Source organism: Podarcis gaigeae (assembly GCF_964106915.1).
Source record: "Podarcis gaigeae genome assembly, chromosome: 1".
NCBI lineage: Eukaryota > Metazoa > Chordata > Lepidosauria > Squamata > Lacertidae > Podarcis > Podarcis gaigeae.
Window position 1 is genome coordinate 119,765,789 of NC_139678.1, and position 14,981 is coordinate 119,780,769.

At 42.0% G+C, this 14,981-nt stretch overlaps 1 protein-coding gene across 2 annotated transcripts in view; it reads left to right on the forward strand.

Annotated features, from left to right (window-relative positions):
• COL3A1 (collagen type III alpha 1 chain) overlaps nt 1–14,981 on the forward strand; it is a 93,867-nt gene that overhangs the window by 50,264 nt on the left and 28,622 nt on the right. For both annotated transcript variants that reach the window (XM_083704030.1, XM_083704031.1), the window contains 12 exons: nt 1,042–1,095; nt 2,442–2,486; nt 4,227–4,280; nt 5,276–5,320; nt 7,449–7,502; nt 9,259–9,357; nt 10,372–10,416; nt 10,528–10,626; nt 12,685–12,738; nt 12,910–13,017; nt 13,708–13,761; nt 13,896–13,994. In XM_083704030.1, the coding sequence (XP_083560156.1) occupies nt 1,042–1,095; nt 2,442–2,486; nt 4,227–4,280; nt 5,276–5,320; nt 7,449–7,502; nt 9,259–9,357; nt 10,372–10,416; nt 10,528–10,626; nt 12,685–12,738; nt 12,910–13,017; nt 13,708–13,761; nt 13,896–13,994 (810 nt within the window). The remainder of the gene's footprint in view (nt 1–1,041; nt 1,096–2,441; nt 2,487–4,226; nt 4,281–5,275; nt 5,321–7,448; nt 7,503–9,258; nt 9,358–10,371; nt 10,417–10,527; nt 10,627–12,684; nt 12,739–12,909; nt 13,018–13,707; nt 13,762–13,895; nt 13,995–14,981) is intronic.

Sequence of the window (14,981 nt, forward strand, 5' to 3'; positions counted from 1 at the left end):
TGGGCTTTGGATATGCAGGCCCATTTCCTTGGAGTTTGCATTCCTGGGGTTACTTTTTTCTCTGGCATTAAGAAGAGATTTTCAGATTTTCCCCTGAAGATTCTCCTTTTGTTGTTGTTCTATATTATTTTAATTTGGCGGCTGCTATTTCCCTCCCAATGGGATGCAGGTGGCGCTGTGGGTTAAAGCCTCAGCACCTAGGACTTGCCGATTGAAAGGTCGGCGGTTCGAATCCCTGCGGCGGGGTGCGCTCCCGCTGCTCGGTCCCAGCGCCTGCCAACCTAGCAGTTCGAAAGCACCTCCGGGTGCAAGTAGATAAATAGGGACCACTTACCAGCGGGAAGGTAAACGGCGTTTCCGTGTGCAGCTCTGGCTCGCCAGATGCAGCTTTGTCACGCTGGCCACGTGACCCGGAAGTGTCTCCGGACAGCGCTGGCCCCTGGCCTCTTGAGTGAGATGGGCGCACAACCCCAGAGTCTGTCAAGACTGGCCCGTACGGGCAGGGGTACCTTTACCTTTTATTTCCCTCCCACAATGCTGTTTCCCTCCCATGATTGGAGAATCCAAAATGGTGGTCAGACTGGCAACACAACTGCTGTTGCTTCCACTTGAGAAACTGTTGGATAATGTTTCCTCCCCCTGTAGAATAAATAATAAATAAATAGAAATTCTGTGAAATTCTTAACCCCCTCCTCCCTGAAGTTTCTTTGACCATAGTTAAGGTAAATGATTTCTATTTGTGCACCTCTACTCAGATGTAGGCGGTGCTTTTCTTCCAAAAAAGAAAAATGGCGAGTTTCTTCCAAGAAACTCACCATTTTATAGTTCAAATCGGGGGAAATAAATACAATAAATGGGCAAAAGTACAAAGATTCAAGAAATGTTTAGGGGTATGCATACCCCTGCGTCCCCCCCCCCCGAAAATAAAAGCACTGGGTACAGAGGAAAATGGACAGAGCAAACTCTGTTGTTTATCAAAATGCAGGGCGGGGAGAGAGAATGGCAAGAGATATGCTAATATATTTATTTCCTTTCACAAAGGGATTTGATGGAAGAGACGGTGCCAAAGGTGATGCAGGTGCTCCTGGTCTGAAGGTAAAATATGTTTATTCTATACACTGTACAAAACCGCTTCTACCAAATTAGTGATTGTTTCAAATGTATGCCTGAAGGCGCCATTAAGCTGTATTATGAGGCTGCCTGCTTGGTTTGGTTGAAAGAGTGGATGACCCTGAATATGGGATTTTAAAGTGCATTTAGCTAAACATTCGTCTAGCCTTCTCTACTTGAACAATAAGGTTTCCCAAACACGGGGGGGGGGGGACTGTAAGTGGGTTCTGCCAAATGCAAAGTTGGGGTGAGAGTGGCATGCACAGCCCCACACCAGTTCCGTGAATACAATTAGAAATGCCTGAATAAAGTTTAGGGCAGCAATCTTATATACCCTTACCTGGTAATAGGGAAGGGTGACAAATTCAGTTTGGTTCACAAGACATAATATATACGGCTGTCCTTTGGAGCTCTCTGCATTTTGCACTTCTCTGGCATAAAAGGTATACAAAATATGTATGTTGCAGGAAAGTGTGCGTTCTATTAATTAATGCATTCTATTACTAAAAATCACATACAAAAATGCCTTCCATGAGGGGGAAATTGCTTGCCAAAAATGTGTATATTAGGCAAAGCTACAGTTAAAATGGTGTGTATATTGCGAGAAATGTGCCTACAAATTTTCATGAGGACATTTTATACATATATATTTCTCAAACTGATACAAAAATGTGTGAACTTAAGAATGAAAAAATGAGAAACTGAGAGAAAACTTGAGACTGACAGCTTCTACTATCTCTACCTAAAAGCAGGCCACGCAAAAAACAGTGGTGTTTACTTCATTCTGAGGCTGAGTAAACCTGTGTATTATTGCACCATAGTGTTTGTCTAATTATACAACCCCTTCACACAATTAATTTAAGAAGAATAGGAAAATATTTACCGTTTCACATGAGGTTTTAATTCCAGAGATCCCTGTGTTCAGCAAAGCTCGGCAGGAACTCTGCAACACCCAAAGACCTCTTTACATGCTCACCCAGTTGTCTCTGGTGATGTTGATCTTACTTCCCAAGCAAATGATCTATCTCGCCTATGGCCCAATCCAGCCAGGATCACTGCATGTATAGCCCAAGATAGTGCAGGCAGATTTGACCTATGTAGTGCATTTTTATTTTTATTTTACATATGAGGGTCTGATCCAAAAAGCAATCCTCATATAAAAGCGTGCTTCCATTAACTTATTGTCCTTGCTGGATCAGGGTAAAATATTTAACAATTCACAAAAAAAGAAAAAACAGTTTTCAAAACTGTGAAACAATATATGCTGTACATTAATAAAATGTGAAGCAATATATGCTGTATATTTATCCAGTGTTTTCTTTATTAAATAGGGTGAGAACGGTCTTCCTGGAGAAAATGGATCCCCCGGACCAATGGTAATTTGTTTATTTCAAAACAATTGAGTAGGAAGTCTCAAAATAAATACTTGATAGAACATTCAGCTATTGGATTAAATTTATGTGCATTGTGCCCTTTGATATAAATACTTCCAGGGCAGCACACACAGGCAAAACATTAAGATGACTATTATTATTATTATTATTATTATTATTATTATTATTATTATTAAAAATGTAAATAAAACAAGTATAATAGATATAAAATAATCACATAGGAAGAGTTAAAAACCTGGAAAATTAAAACAGTTTTGTTTTCCTCTGGCTGAAAAAGATAGCATAGTAGATGCCACAAATGGGGGAAGATTCCGTAAATGGAATTCCACAGCTGAGAAAGTCACCTGCCTCACTTCAAAAGCTGGGGGTATCAAATAAAGCACCTCTGATGATTGTGATATCAGTTTATGACAGGCTATTATGGAGGCAGGGTGTTCCTTCAAGTATCAGTCCCATTTCAAGCTGTATAGGGTTTCAAAGGTAAGCACTTACCTTTTGAATAGCCTGCAGAAATGAGCTTATAGTCTATGGAGTTGTTTAACAACCAGTAATCTATGTTACCGGGACGCGGGTGGCGCTGTGGGTTAAACCACAGAGCCTAGGACTTGCCAATCAGAATGTTGGCAGTTCGAACCCCTGCGACGGGGTGAGCTCCCGTTTCTCAGTCCCTGCTCCTGCCAACCTAGCAATTCGAAAGCACGTCAAAGTGCAAGTAGATCAATAGGTACCGCTCCGGCGGGAAGGTAAACGGCGTTTCCATGCGCTGCTCTGGTTCACCAGAAGTGGCTTAGTCATGCTGGCCACATGATCCGGAAACTGTACGCCGGCTCCCTCGGCCAATAAAGCGAGATGAGCGCCGCAACCCCAGAGTCGGTCACGCCTGGACCTAATGGTCAGGGGTCCCTTTACCTTTAATATATGTTGCCACCAGCTAGTCAATTGTGCAACTGTTCCCTTTTGAGAAGAGATTCCATGCTGTTATCTATTTCTGTTGTCCAAAAAAGAGCTTCCTATTATACAAGTTCAACTATCCCTTAGCAGCTAAGTATACATAGACCTGGTAGGTACTGTAGATAAAATGATGTGGGTGGCACTGTGGTCTAAACCCCTGAGCCTCTTGATCCTGATGATCAGAAGATCGGCGGTTTGAATCTGTGTGACGGGGTCAGCTCCCGTTGCTCTGCTCCAGCTCCTGCCAACCTAGCAGTTTGAAAGCATGCCAGTGCAAGTTGAAAAATAGGTACCGCTGTGGTGGGAAGGTAAATGGCGTTTCCATGTGCTCTGGCTTCCGTCATGGTGTTCCATTGCGCCAGAAGCAGTTTAGTCCTGCTGGCCACATGACCCGGAAAACTGTCTGTGGACAAACGCCAGCTCCCTTGGCCTCAAAGCAATATGAGTGCCGCAACCCCATAGTTGCCTTTGACTAGACTTAACCATCCAGGGGTCCTTTATCTTTTATTTTATTTTATAAAATGGTGGAAGGATTGGAGTGTGGAGATGGTGTCCTTCTGAATAGATACTGCCTCCTCCAAGCCGCCCCAGGTCCTATGGGCAGTGAATCCCAATACACATGATCAAAATAATCTTACTATGGGGCCAAAAAGAGTCATTGGTGGTGTTTCTCTCCTAAAGGTTTCCCAGCTATCCAATCAGTGATGAATAATTTTAAACAAAATGTGTTTGATTTCCATTCCTTAAGTGAATGTCCTATATATTCATTAGGGTCCAAGAGGTCAGCCTGGCGAGAGAGGAAGACCGGGAGCTCCAGGAAGTGCTGTAAGTTACTGAACCCAAACTTCACATTGATTGCTATTTTTAGTCCTTCAGGCAAGGCATCTTCAGTAGGTCTCAAAAATCCTGGAAGGTAACATGCAGACCCAGAATTTTCTCATGTTACCTCTGGTGTACAAAAGGAGACGACAAAGTATAGCATGAGTGTGTTTGGAGAAAGGGTCCGTATGTTACAAAAGTACCATCCACGCAGAAGAGGGAGGTTTCAGCAGACTGAGAAGAAACCCCAAGGATTGCAGAAGCTCAAGAAAAATATTGGGATTGGGGGCTAAACTGGGGAGGGTGTGCAGACAAACCTCTGAATATACAGTGAATCTTTACATGTTCTGTGCAGAGATTTGTCAGTGATTGTTGTTGTTAATATGCTTGTTGGTGACATTTTAAAATCAATAGGTGTATTAAAAACAACATCTTCTATTATTATTATTATTATTATTATTATTATTATTATTATTATTATTATTGCAGCAATCCTAGATAGGATTGCATCCTCCATGCCTTGTTGGAGGCCTGGCTACTGACTGTCAAGAATGGTGAACTATTTATATATCCTCCACACCTTTGGCACTGATGCCCCCAAATTCTGTGTTTTTACTTTCCAAGTATATCCCAAATCAATTTATTCTCCCCCTATACCTGGATTAACACATACTACAGTTTGTTTACTTTGTGGGCTTGGCAGCCATTATTTAAAGGGCATTTTTAAAACTGCCTTTCTTGAAGATTTTGCCCCCTTGTTTCTCCCCTCCCAAACCCATCAGTTCCGGATTCATCACTAAGAGCTCCAATGTGCACATAAAATTCCTGAAGCTCCAAAGTTTCTGGTGAGGAGCAAGTTCAGTGTTCACAATGAGAGGAATTCACACATGGAGTTTTCTTTCATTCCTTACAAACAAATGTTTGTTTAAAAGAGGGAAACGTATTGATATTGTTCTGTGTCAGGTTTTGTTTGTTCCTAATGTATTTAATTCCATTTTCAGGGCGGTCGTGGTAATGATGGCTCTCCTGGAGCAGCTGGCCAACCCGTAAGTAACTGCGCATTGTGTAGCTATCAGCCAATCTGCATGTATTCAAAAGCCGATCTGTTTATAACTCGGAGTACATCTAGCCCGGGATGCAGTTGGCGCTGTGGGTTAAACCACAGAGCCTAGGACTTTCCGATCAGAAGGTTGGCGGTTCGAATTGCCGCAATGGGGTGAGCTCCTGCTTTCTGGTCATTGACCGTATTAAAGATATTTGAATTTTGGGGTGAGCTCCCATTGCTCGGTCCCTGCTCCTGCCCACCTAGCAGTTCGAAAGCACATCAAAGTGCAAGTAGATTAATAGGCACCGCTCTGGCAGGAAGGTAAACGGCGTTTCCATGCGCTGCTCTGGTTCGTCAGAAGCAGCTTAGTCATGCTGGCACATGACCCGGAAGCTGTACGCCGGCTCCCTCGGCCAATAAAGCGAGATGAGCGCCGCAACCCCAGAGTCGGTCACGACTGGACCTAATGGTCAGGGGTCCCTTTACCTTTACGTCTAGCCCATATATTATATTAAGTGCTGCTGAATTGCAAGCGAGACATAAAGCACTTCTGGCTTCCCTCAATGAAGGCAAAGTAAAACTTCAGATGAATTGCACTTTAGATATTACATTTGTTGCAGAGAATCAGTAGCGCCAGGCAACCTGCATCATTAAAACAATGCCTGGCCCTTTTGTTATTCCCACTGGTGTCTTCTGCTTCTATACGTTCATCCCACACCCTAGTAGTCTCTTGTTTTATTCAAACACTTGCTAAGTTCCATCTCAAAATCTAAAAAAGAAGAAGAGCTCACCCCCTGTGCACTCTCTAGAAGTAGTGACAGAAGGGTCGGATAGAGATCCAACAAAAATAAATAAACCTATCTAGTCACGTCTCTCTGAATAGCATTTGGATTGAAATTCTTCTCAGGTTATCGATTAACAAACAAAATCTAAAACCACAGTTTCCATATGTGCTGAGGAAACCCAGACAATGTTAGGCATGTCTCAGTCCACTGAACAGAGTGAAATTTAAATGGGTTTACGCCATCTTGCTTTTAACAAGAGTCTTCCCTGTGATTGGGAGTCAAAGTCTGTGGCTGAAGTGAAAGTCTCACCACATGAGAGCAGCTGAGCTGAAGACTCATCCAATTTGCCCTTGCAGCACCACTTTCCCCCGGGGAAACCCAATGTTTACTGCTGAATCAGAGCAAACGTCAGTCACGTTTTCTCCAGACTGACTTTGCTCTGATTTATTCCTAAAGAGCTGGTTTCCCCAGGGGGCAGGTAGAAAACTGCTCAGACTCATGCTTTCTAGACATGGGACAGGTGCAAGTTTGGGTGAGCTCTAAGTCTCCATTCCATCACAATGCAGTGCGACTTAGCCAAGAGACTAAAGTGTGCTAAAATATGTCCATATTCAGCATTAAGAAATCCAAGTAACTTATATCTGGCTTACTGCAAGGACCAGTGTATAACCATTCACGTGATCATAAAGCAAGCTTCCTGAGACCTGTGTTATTTATAAATTGTTGTGATATCCATATCCTGCTTTTCAGTAAAAAAGTAATAGTCAAGTTTACTTGCAACATATTTAAAATCACAAAACATCAACATGTCGACCACATTTTTTAAAAATGTGTAAGGAACAGGCCATAGAAGATAGATATAAAATCTAGGGATTTGTTGTTGTTGTTGTTAAAAAAGACCAGTTTAGGAAGCCAAAAATATGTGTGAACAAGATGATGGAAGTCCATCAGAGATGAACAAAATGAACCTATCTTGGTGGGGAGTCCCACAACCTAGGTGTGACCACAGAGAAGGCCTTCTGTGGTTTGCGGTAATCACATGCGGCTTATGGTTTTGTGAGAGACCCTAGGCTGGATACCTGAGCTCAAGCTCTGTGCTTGATGTGTCATTTCCTGCAGGCATCTTGTATCCAATGGGTAGCAGCTCATGATGGTGAAGGTCACCTTTCAGAGTCACACATTCAGAAAGGGAAAGATTTTGTTCATACATGGGCCACATAGTCTCTTGATTGCTTTCATCTACTCTCATAAGAATATGATGTAACACAACTAATACTTTTAAAAAATAATGACCTATATCATGTTTTCTTCCAATAATAATATTGTTGTTGCTGTTTTCTTAAGGGTCCCCCAGGCCCCCCTGGACCGTCAGGATTTCCAGGTTCTCCAGGTTTTAAGGTATCTATCCTATCCCTTTCTATCCTATATGTTTGCCTTTAAATAAATGCCTCATATATGTCTCATCTGTGATCCTAAGGATGTTTTGCTGAAATCCACAAATATATGAAGTTAGGAAGTTTTATCAAAAGTAGCTCTTGGGTCTGGGTTTTTCCACTAACATGGTGTTTCTTATCTATTAATAGCATGTGAGACATGGGTGATGCTGTGGGGTAAACCACAGAGCCTAGGGCTTGCCGATCACAATGTTGGCAGTTTGAATCCCCACGACGGGGTGAGCTCCTGTTGCTCGGTCCCTACTCCTGCCAACCTAGCAGTTCGAAAGCATGTCAAAGTGCAAGTAGATAACTAGGTACCGCTCCGGCGGGAAGGTAAATTGTGTTTCTGTGTGCTGCTCTGGTTCGCCAGAAGTGGCTTAGTCATGCTGGCCACATGACCCGGAAGCTGTATGCAGGCTCCCTAGGCCAATAAAGCGAGATGAGCGCCACAACCCCAGAGTCATCCGTGACTGGACCTAATGGTCAGGGGTCCCTTTACCCTTTACTAATAGCATGTGAAGTGGTTATTCCCCCCAAAAAACCCATGCAGTGTGATTTTAATTCAAACACTTGTGAATTTGAATGGCCCAGTTCCAGATATAAAATCTTCTCTGTTGATGCAAATGTAACAAGGTACTGTGTAGATATCTGCAAGAAGATTTTCAGTGCCTCATCGATTATGGTTTTCAGTATCCCTTTGTGGGGAGGGTCAGAATAGTTTAAAAAAATATTGAATATGTTTAGTGTTGATGTATCCTTAGTTTCCACTAACTTTTTCGAAAAACAATTCCATGCGCCCTTTCCTTCACATTCTAAATAGCAACAATTATTGAGAGAACATGACAAACATATTTGCTGACATTACTTTGTGCTGAAGAATTCTTCTTCTTCTTCTTCTTTGGCGATCACTCGTAGCCGAGTAAGATTGTCTTCCATAAACACTGTTTTAACATTGAGTCTGTAAGTGACTGTAGAGGCCAATTCTGGATCCACACGTCCTTCCACAGTGGGGACATTCGTTTCCGGGCGGGAGTTGATCACAGTGTGGATTTGCCAAGCGTGCCTTTCTCTTAGCACGTTTATCCCTTGTGTCCTGAGTTCGAGTGTCTTCAAAGCCCATGACACCTTTGGTAAAGGCTGTTCTCCAACTGGAGCGCTCGCAGGCCAGTGTTTCCCAGTTGTCAGTGTTTATACTACATTTTTTTAGATTTGCCTTGAGACAGTCTTTAAACCCCTTTTGTTGACCACCAGCATTACACTTTCCATTTTTAAGTTTGGAATAGAGTAGTTGCTTTGGAAGACGATCATCAGGCATCCGCACAACATGACCAGTCCAACATAGTTGGATGTTGAAGAGTCATTGCTTCAACACTGGTGACCTTTGCTTCTTCCAGTACACTGGCATTAGTTCTCCTGTCTTCCCAAGTGATGTGTCAAATTTTTCGGAGACACCGTTGATGGTGCCTGATTGCCATGTCCCTCGTGTGATGTGATCTTCCACTTAATGAAAGCATCAGAAGAAACTCCAATGAAAATCCTCATTATTACATATTTTACATGGCTGTTTATAACTGTATATATTTTAAAATTTTATAGATGGATGTTCTGTGGTGGCCTATATTTGTAATGCCTGAAAAAAGGTTTGGCAAAGTAGGATGAAATCATCAAGCTACTGAGTTTTGTTTGTTAAAACCGATTGCTTGCTCTCTTCTATTCAGGGTGAAACTGGCCCCGTTGGCCCCCCTGGCTCTAGTGGGTCTCCTGGAGCAAGAGGAGAACCTGGTCCTCAAGGACAACCTGGTGGTCCTGGTCCTGCTGTAAGTATCATGTGTCCTTTATAAACTCATACATTGTTTTACTCACCTAGTAAAATCTGTTTCATAGAGACATTTTAAAAGCTGCTTCCATGAATGTCAACGTTATTATCTATTCTCTTTTTTTCATTTCTATTTTATTAAGTTTCAACATTTTTAACTTATGCAGTCAAAACACAGTTCTGTCTTTTCTCTTATTTTTGTCAGCTTCCAACCTCCTTTTCCATGGAGTTGTTGTCTGCTTCACCCTGTCTTCTATCTATCAAGTTATAACCACAATATTACAATCTAATTACTTCTGTTACTCATAGCTGAAATCCTACTCATGAGTTTGTCATACTATGAAATTTCTTTAAATAGTCCAAAAAAGGCATCCATTTTTCCATAAAACCCTCATCATTAGAATCTCTTGATTTTGCTATTAATTTTGCCAGTTCTGCATAGTCCATTATTTTACTTATCCGTTCTTCTTCGGTTGGAACTTCTGCTTCCATCCATTTCTGCACATATAGAATCCTAGCTGTTGTTGTTACATACATAAACAACTTATTCACATTTTCGGTGGGATTTCTGCCGCTATAATCCCTAACAAAAACGCTTCAGGCTTTTTCAATAGACTCATTTTAAGCATTTTTTATCTCATCATGTATCATTTCCCAAAATACCCTCGCTTTCTTGCAAATCCACTGCAAATATATGTAAAAAAAAACCCCATCTACCTGTTTACATTTCCAGTTATTATTAGATACCTTCTTATACATTTTAGATAATCTGTTAGGTGCTAAGTACCATCTATATGACATTTTCACATAATTTTCTTTTAGAGCATAGCAAGCAGTAAATTTTATATCTGCTTTAGATAAATTTATTGTCGTTGTCCGTATATACACAGTATACACAACAACGAAAATCAAACACCCAAGACCGGATTCACATACACATTCGCACGTATCTCCAACACTTTCTGCAGCTTTTCCCATGCACTCATTTCTAAACATTATTACCTATTCTCTCTAGGGTCCTGGAGGTAGAGATGGAAGTCCTGGTGCAAAGGGTCCCCCAGTAAGTAATCCTGCTGTCATGCCACATTGGCTGTGCCTGTGGTCTAAGCTGCCATTTTATTCAATATCACAAGGGAATTTGTAAATTTGAGCACATTTTCTTTCCCCACAGGGTCCTGCTGGCATGGCTGGTGCTCCTGGACTGAGCGGAGGTCGTGGTCCTCCTGGCCCCCCGGGTACCAATGGAATCCCTGGACAAAGAGGTCCAGCTGTAAGTCGCCAGCTCATCTTTGTCAAGTTTACATGAAAATTGGATTCAGGAAAACAACATCTGCAATCCTATAGGTGTTGCAAAGCAACACCTGCAATCTATACAGTACTTATAGGCACAAGGATATGATTTGAACCTAATTGGGGAGGATTATCTTTTGAGCTTCCAACTTTCCATGTTTCCTCCTGAAAACTATTACATCTTAATATAATAATAAATAATAAATTTTATTTATACCCCGCCCCCCCAGCCAAGACTGGGCTCAGGGTGGCTAACCACCAATAATAAAAACAAGTTGATTGAAATACAACTTAAAAACAAGATTAAAATACAACATTAAAACAATTAAGACATTAAAATGCAGCCTCAACACAGGAGGAGAAAGGAAAGAAGAAAGGGGGGGAGGGAATCAAATTGATTCTAAGCCAAAGGTCAGGTGGAACAACTCTGTCTTACAGGCCCTGTGGAAAGAAATCAGATCCCGCAGGGCCCTGGTCTCATGAGACAGAACATTCCACCAGGCCAGAGCCAGTGTTGAAAAGGCCCTGGCTCTGGTTGAGGCTAATCTAACTTTAACTTGCTGTTATTATCAATATATGCCTGGGAATAACCTGAATCAGAGGGTTGGGGAATGCATTCTCAGGCAGAGCAGCTCTTCTCTGAAGAGGAGCTGGAGGATTTGTCCCCCCTTGTCTCCAGCGGTTTCAGAAGCAGGGAGAGACACAGACACTGAGCAGCTTTGGCAGGAGTTACCTAGCTACGAGATAATGGAAAGAGAAACAGAAGGGAGGGAACAGCCAGCAGAGACGTCATTAGAGTTTGAGGGACCCCCCTCCCCAAGAACTAGGAGGTCTGTCTGTATTAGAGAACAAAGAATGCAGAGAGGAGGAACTTACTGCTGGTGCCCAGGATGTTGCGGGGGATGGAAGGGGAAGGATTTAGAGTAGCCAACTGCTCTCCTAGTGGAGAGATGTGGATTTTTGCTTGCAACCAGATGACTGAATAAAAAAAGACTATAAATTATAAACTGCTCATTAATTCTTATCTGTGAAGTTATCAACAGGAGGAGAGGACTCTCGAGGCCTTGACAATATAATACAAATGGGGATGGCACTAGAAGCCAAAAATATTAATGATAAGAAAATATTTTACTAGATATAGTGGCACGACAAATAAAAATGCCATGTTTGATCAAGGCATAATCATGCTTAGAGTAGCTTCATTGAAATTAATGAGACTTAAGTTAGCTGTGACTAACTTGTCCCATTGATTTCAGTGGGTCTACTCTATGTATGATTAAGTCCAAGCCACTGTGAGATTTTATGAAAGCTGTCATTGTAGTGTTTGATCTTTGCTGGCTCATTCAAACAAGCAAGTCAAGTGGTGAATGTGCATGTCTGAAACAGCCGTTAATCTTGACCGCAGGGGCAGCTACCCTGTTGAAGCAAAATGACAAAGAGTGTCATGGCAAAAGCTTTAGTGCTGCAGAATCCACTTCGCCGAATGCATACAACGTGATCCTAAATTACAGAACAGCACAATTTTTCTCCTAGCGTGTGTGGTTCATTTGGTCTAAGTCAGTGAAACCTCACATTCTATCGGAAGTATAATGTGAGGTATAGGGATGTGGGTGGCGCTGTGGTTGTCGGTTTGAATCCCCATGACAGGGTGAGCTCCCATTGCTCTGTCCCAACTCCTGCCAACCTAGCAGTTTGAAAGCACACCGGTGCAAGTAGATACTGCAAATAGGTACCACTGTGGCAGGAAGGTAAACGGTGTTTGCATGCACTCTGGTTTCCGTCACAGTGTTCTGCTGTGCCAGAAGCTGTTTAGTCATGCTGGCCACATGACCTGGAAAGCTGTCTCCAGACAAATGCCGGCTCCCTTGGCCTGAAAGCAAGATGAGCACCGCACCACATAGTCTCCTTTGATTGGGCATAACCATCCAGGGGTCCTTTACCTTTACCTTTTTTATAATGTGAGGTGCTTCACCTACTGGAACAATTGCTGTTTAATAAGTCTTTCGGTTAAATTTTAAGGATTGTATGTTCTCTTTAGGGTGAACCTGGTAAGAATGGCGGAAAAGGAGAACCGGGACCAAGAGGTGAACGAGTGAGTATTTGTCAACCCAGTACCTAGTAGGTTTGGATGGGGGGGAACTGTAATTCCTGCTCATGGAAAATTGGTTTCAAAGGATACCGGTACACTGCTGTAGTGAGATTTTATCTTTGGGACTCCTCCAGCTTTACCAGTTAATAATATTTTATTGTATTTCATTATAAGGGTGAAAATGGTACTCCCGGTGCAGCAGGTCCTCCAGGAGAAGAAGGCAAGGCAGGGGGTCCTGGTCAACCTGGCACAAATGGTATACCTGGAAGTCCAGGAGAACGCGTAAGTACTTAGCAGATCAGGTTTTAGACAAAGGGAAACACACCTTTGAAATGACTCGTTTGACCAACAGTGCAACCAGACTCATGTCTGCTCAGAATTAAATTCAGCTGACTTCAGTGGACTTACTTCCAGCTAAGTATGGATAGGATTGCAACCTAAATCCCACTGAAGCAGCGAAACATTAGCCTTGCCCAACTTAAGGGACTATTCAGAAGGCGGTAAATTCAAGAGAATGAAATAGAGTAAGAGCTTTTTTCACTAGAAAAAGGCCAACGAGATTGTCATTCTTGAATATATATATATATTTATTTTTTTGAGAAACAGTGTGGATTTGCAGCGTGGTCCCCAACTATAGCACTTTTCACTGTCGGGAGCATTAAATTGTAAGCTCCTCGGTACAAAGACCTTGTCCTTTCATTAGCTGGATCAGGTCCAGTGTACATGAATTCTAGCGCAGCAACAGATAAACTTTTCATCCAATGTGAAATGTCGCCTACAGTTATTCTTTTGACTAAATCTCATACATCATCTCATATATATACTGTTATGTGGACATCTCAGTACAAATAAAAGATTGAAAATGCATTTGACCTCTCTGCTTCATTGGGATGTAGCATACTTCAACACATCCTTTTCCTCTGCTATTAAGTGACCCACAACATGAACATTTCTGTTGGTTTTTTCCTTCAGGGTGCCCCAGGTTTTCGCGGCCCTCCTGGCAGTAATGGACTTCCAGGTGAAAAGGTATACTCTTCTCTTCCTGCTAAACTGTTTACTTTCTACTTTGCTTATTGTTTTTCCTCAAATTACAATACAACTTTATATTTCCGCAATCAGTTACTAATCCTATATTGCAATTTGTTTCAATGTCATTTAAGGGTGGGCCCGGTGAACGAGGTTCTCCTGGTCCTGCAGGACAAAGAGGCGTTCAGGGTGAACCAGGACGTGATGGTAGCCCAGGTCTTCCAGGAATGAGAGTAAGTTAAAATACCTTCTGGGTGGGATAGATAGATAGATGATATAGATATAGATGATATAGAATGGATGCGGGTGGCGCTCTGCTATAAACCACCAAACCTTTGGGCTTGCCGATCAGAAGGTTGGCGGTTCGAATCTCTGCGACAGAGTGAGCTCCCGTTGTTCTCTTCCAGCTTCTGCCAACCTAGCAGTTCAAAAGCATACCAGCTCAAGTAGATAAATAGGTACCACTGCAGCAGGAAGGTAAATGGCGTTTCCATGCACCCTGGTTTCCATCACAATGTCCCATTGCACCAGAAGTGGTTTAGTCCTGCTGGCCACATGACCCGGAAAGCTGTCTGTGGACAAATGCTAACTCCCTCAGCCTGAGAGCGAGATGAGCGCCGCAACCCCATAGACCTTTGACTGGACTTATCTGTCTAGGGGTTCTTTACACACACACACACACACACACAATATTATATATATTCCATATTAGTGATGACTAAGATGACTAGCTATAGTAACAAAGTGCTCATATGCCACTACTTTATTCTGCTAATATCCAGATACCAACTTTCTAGATTTCTAGATAATTCCCTACCAGTGTCCAATTCCTTGAGAATCCATTTACACCTATGCACTTAGTGGTCAATCTTATAAAGAGCTGTGCTTCATTATAGAGAAGAAATGGTGGACTTGTTTCTTGACTGCACCACTAGAACATCTTGAATTTGTCAACTTTCAAATTCCAAAAATGAGAGGAGATAAAAAGTTGTAATATGACGTTGGAATTCAAAAGGAATTTTGGTTAAAGTAATGTAATTTAGTTTTTCTAAGCAAGCAAAATGTGTGTGATTCATTGAAAATATTTGCCAAGCACTTGCAATTATATTTTTAATTAATTTATTTAGCATCACCTGACATTTGCAGAAGGGAAAATTCAAATTATTTTGTTTTCTGAAAGCATTTTGTGTGCTATTGCACCAAAAGTAGACATACCAAGC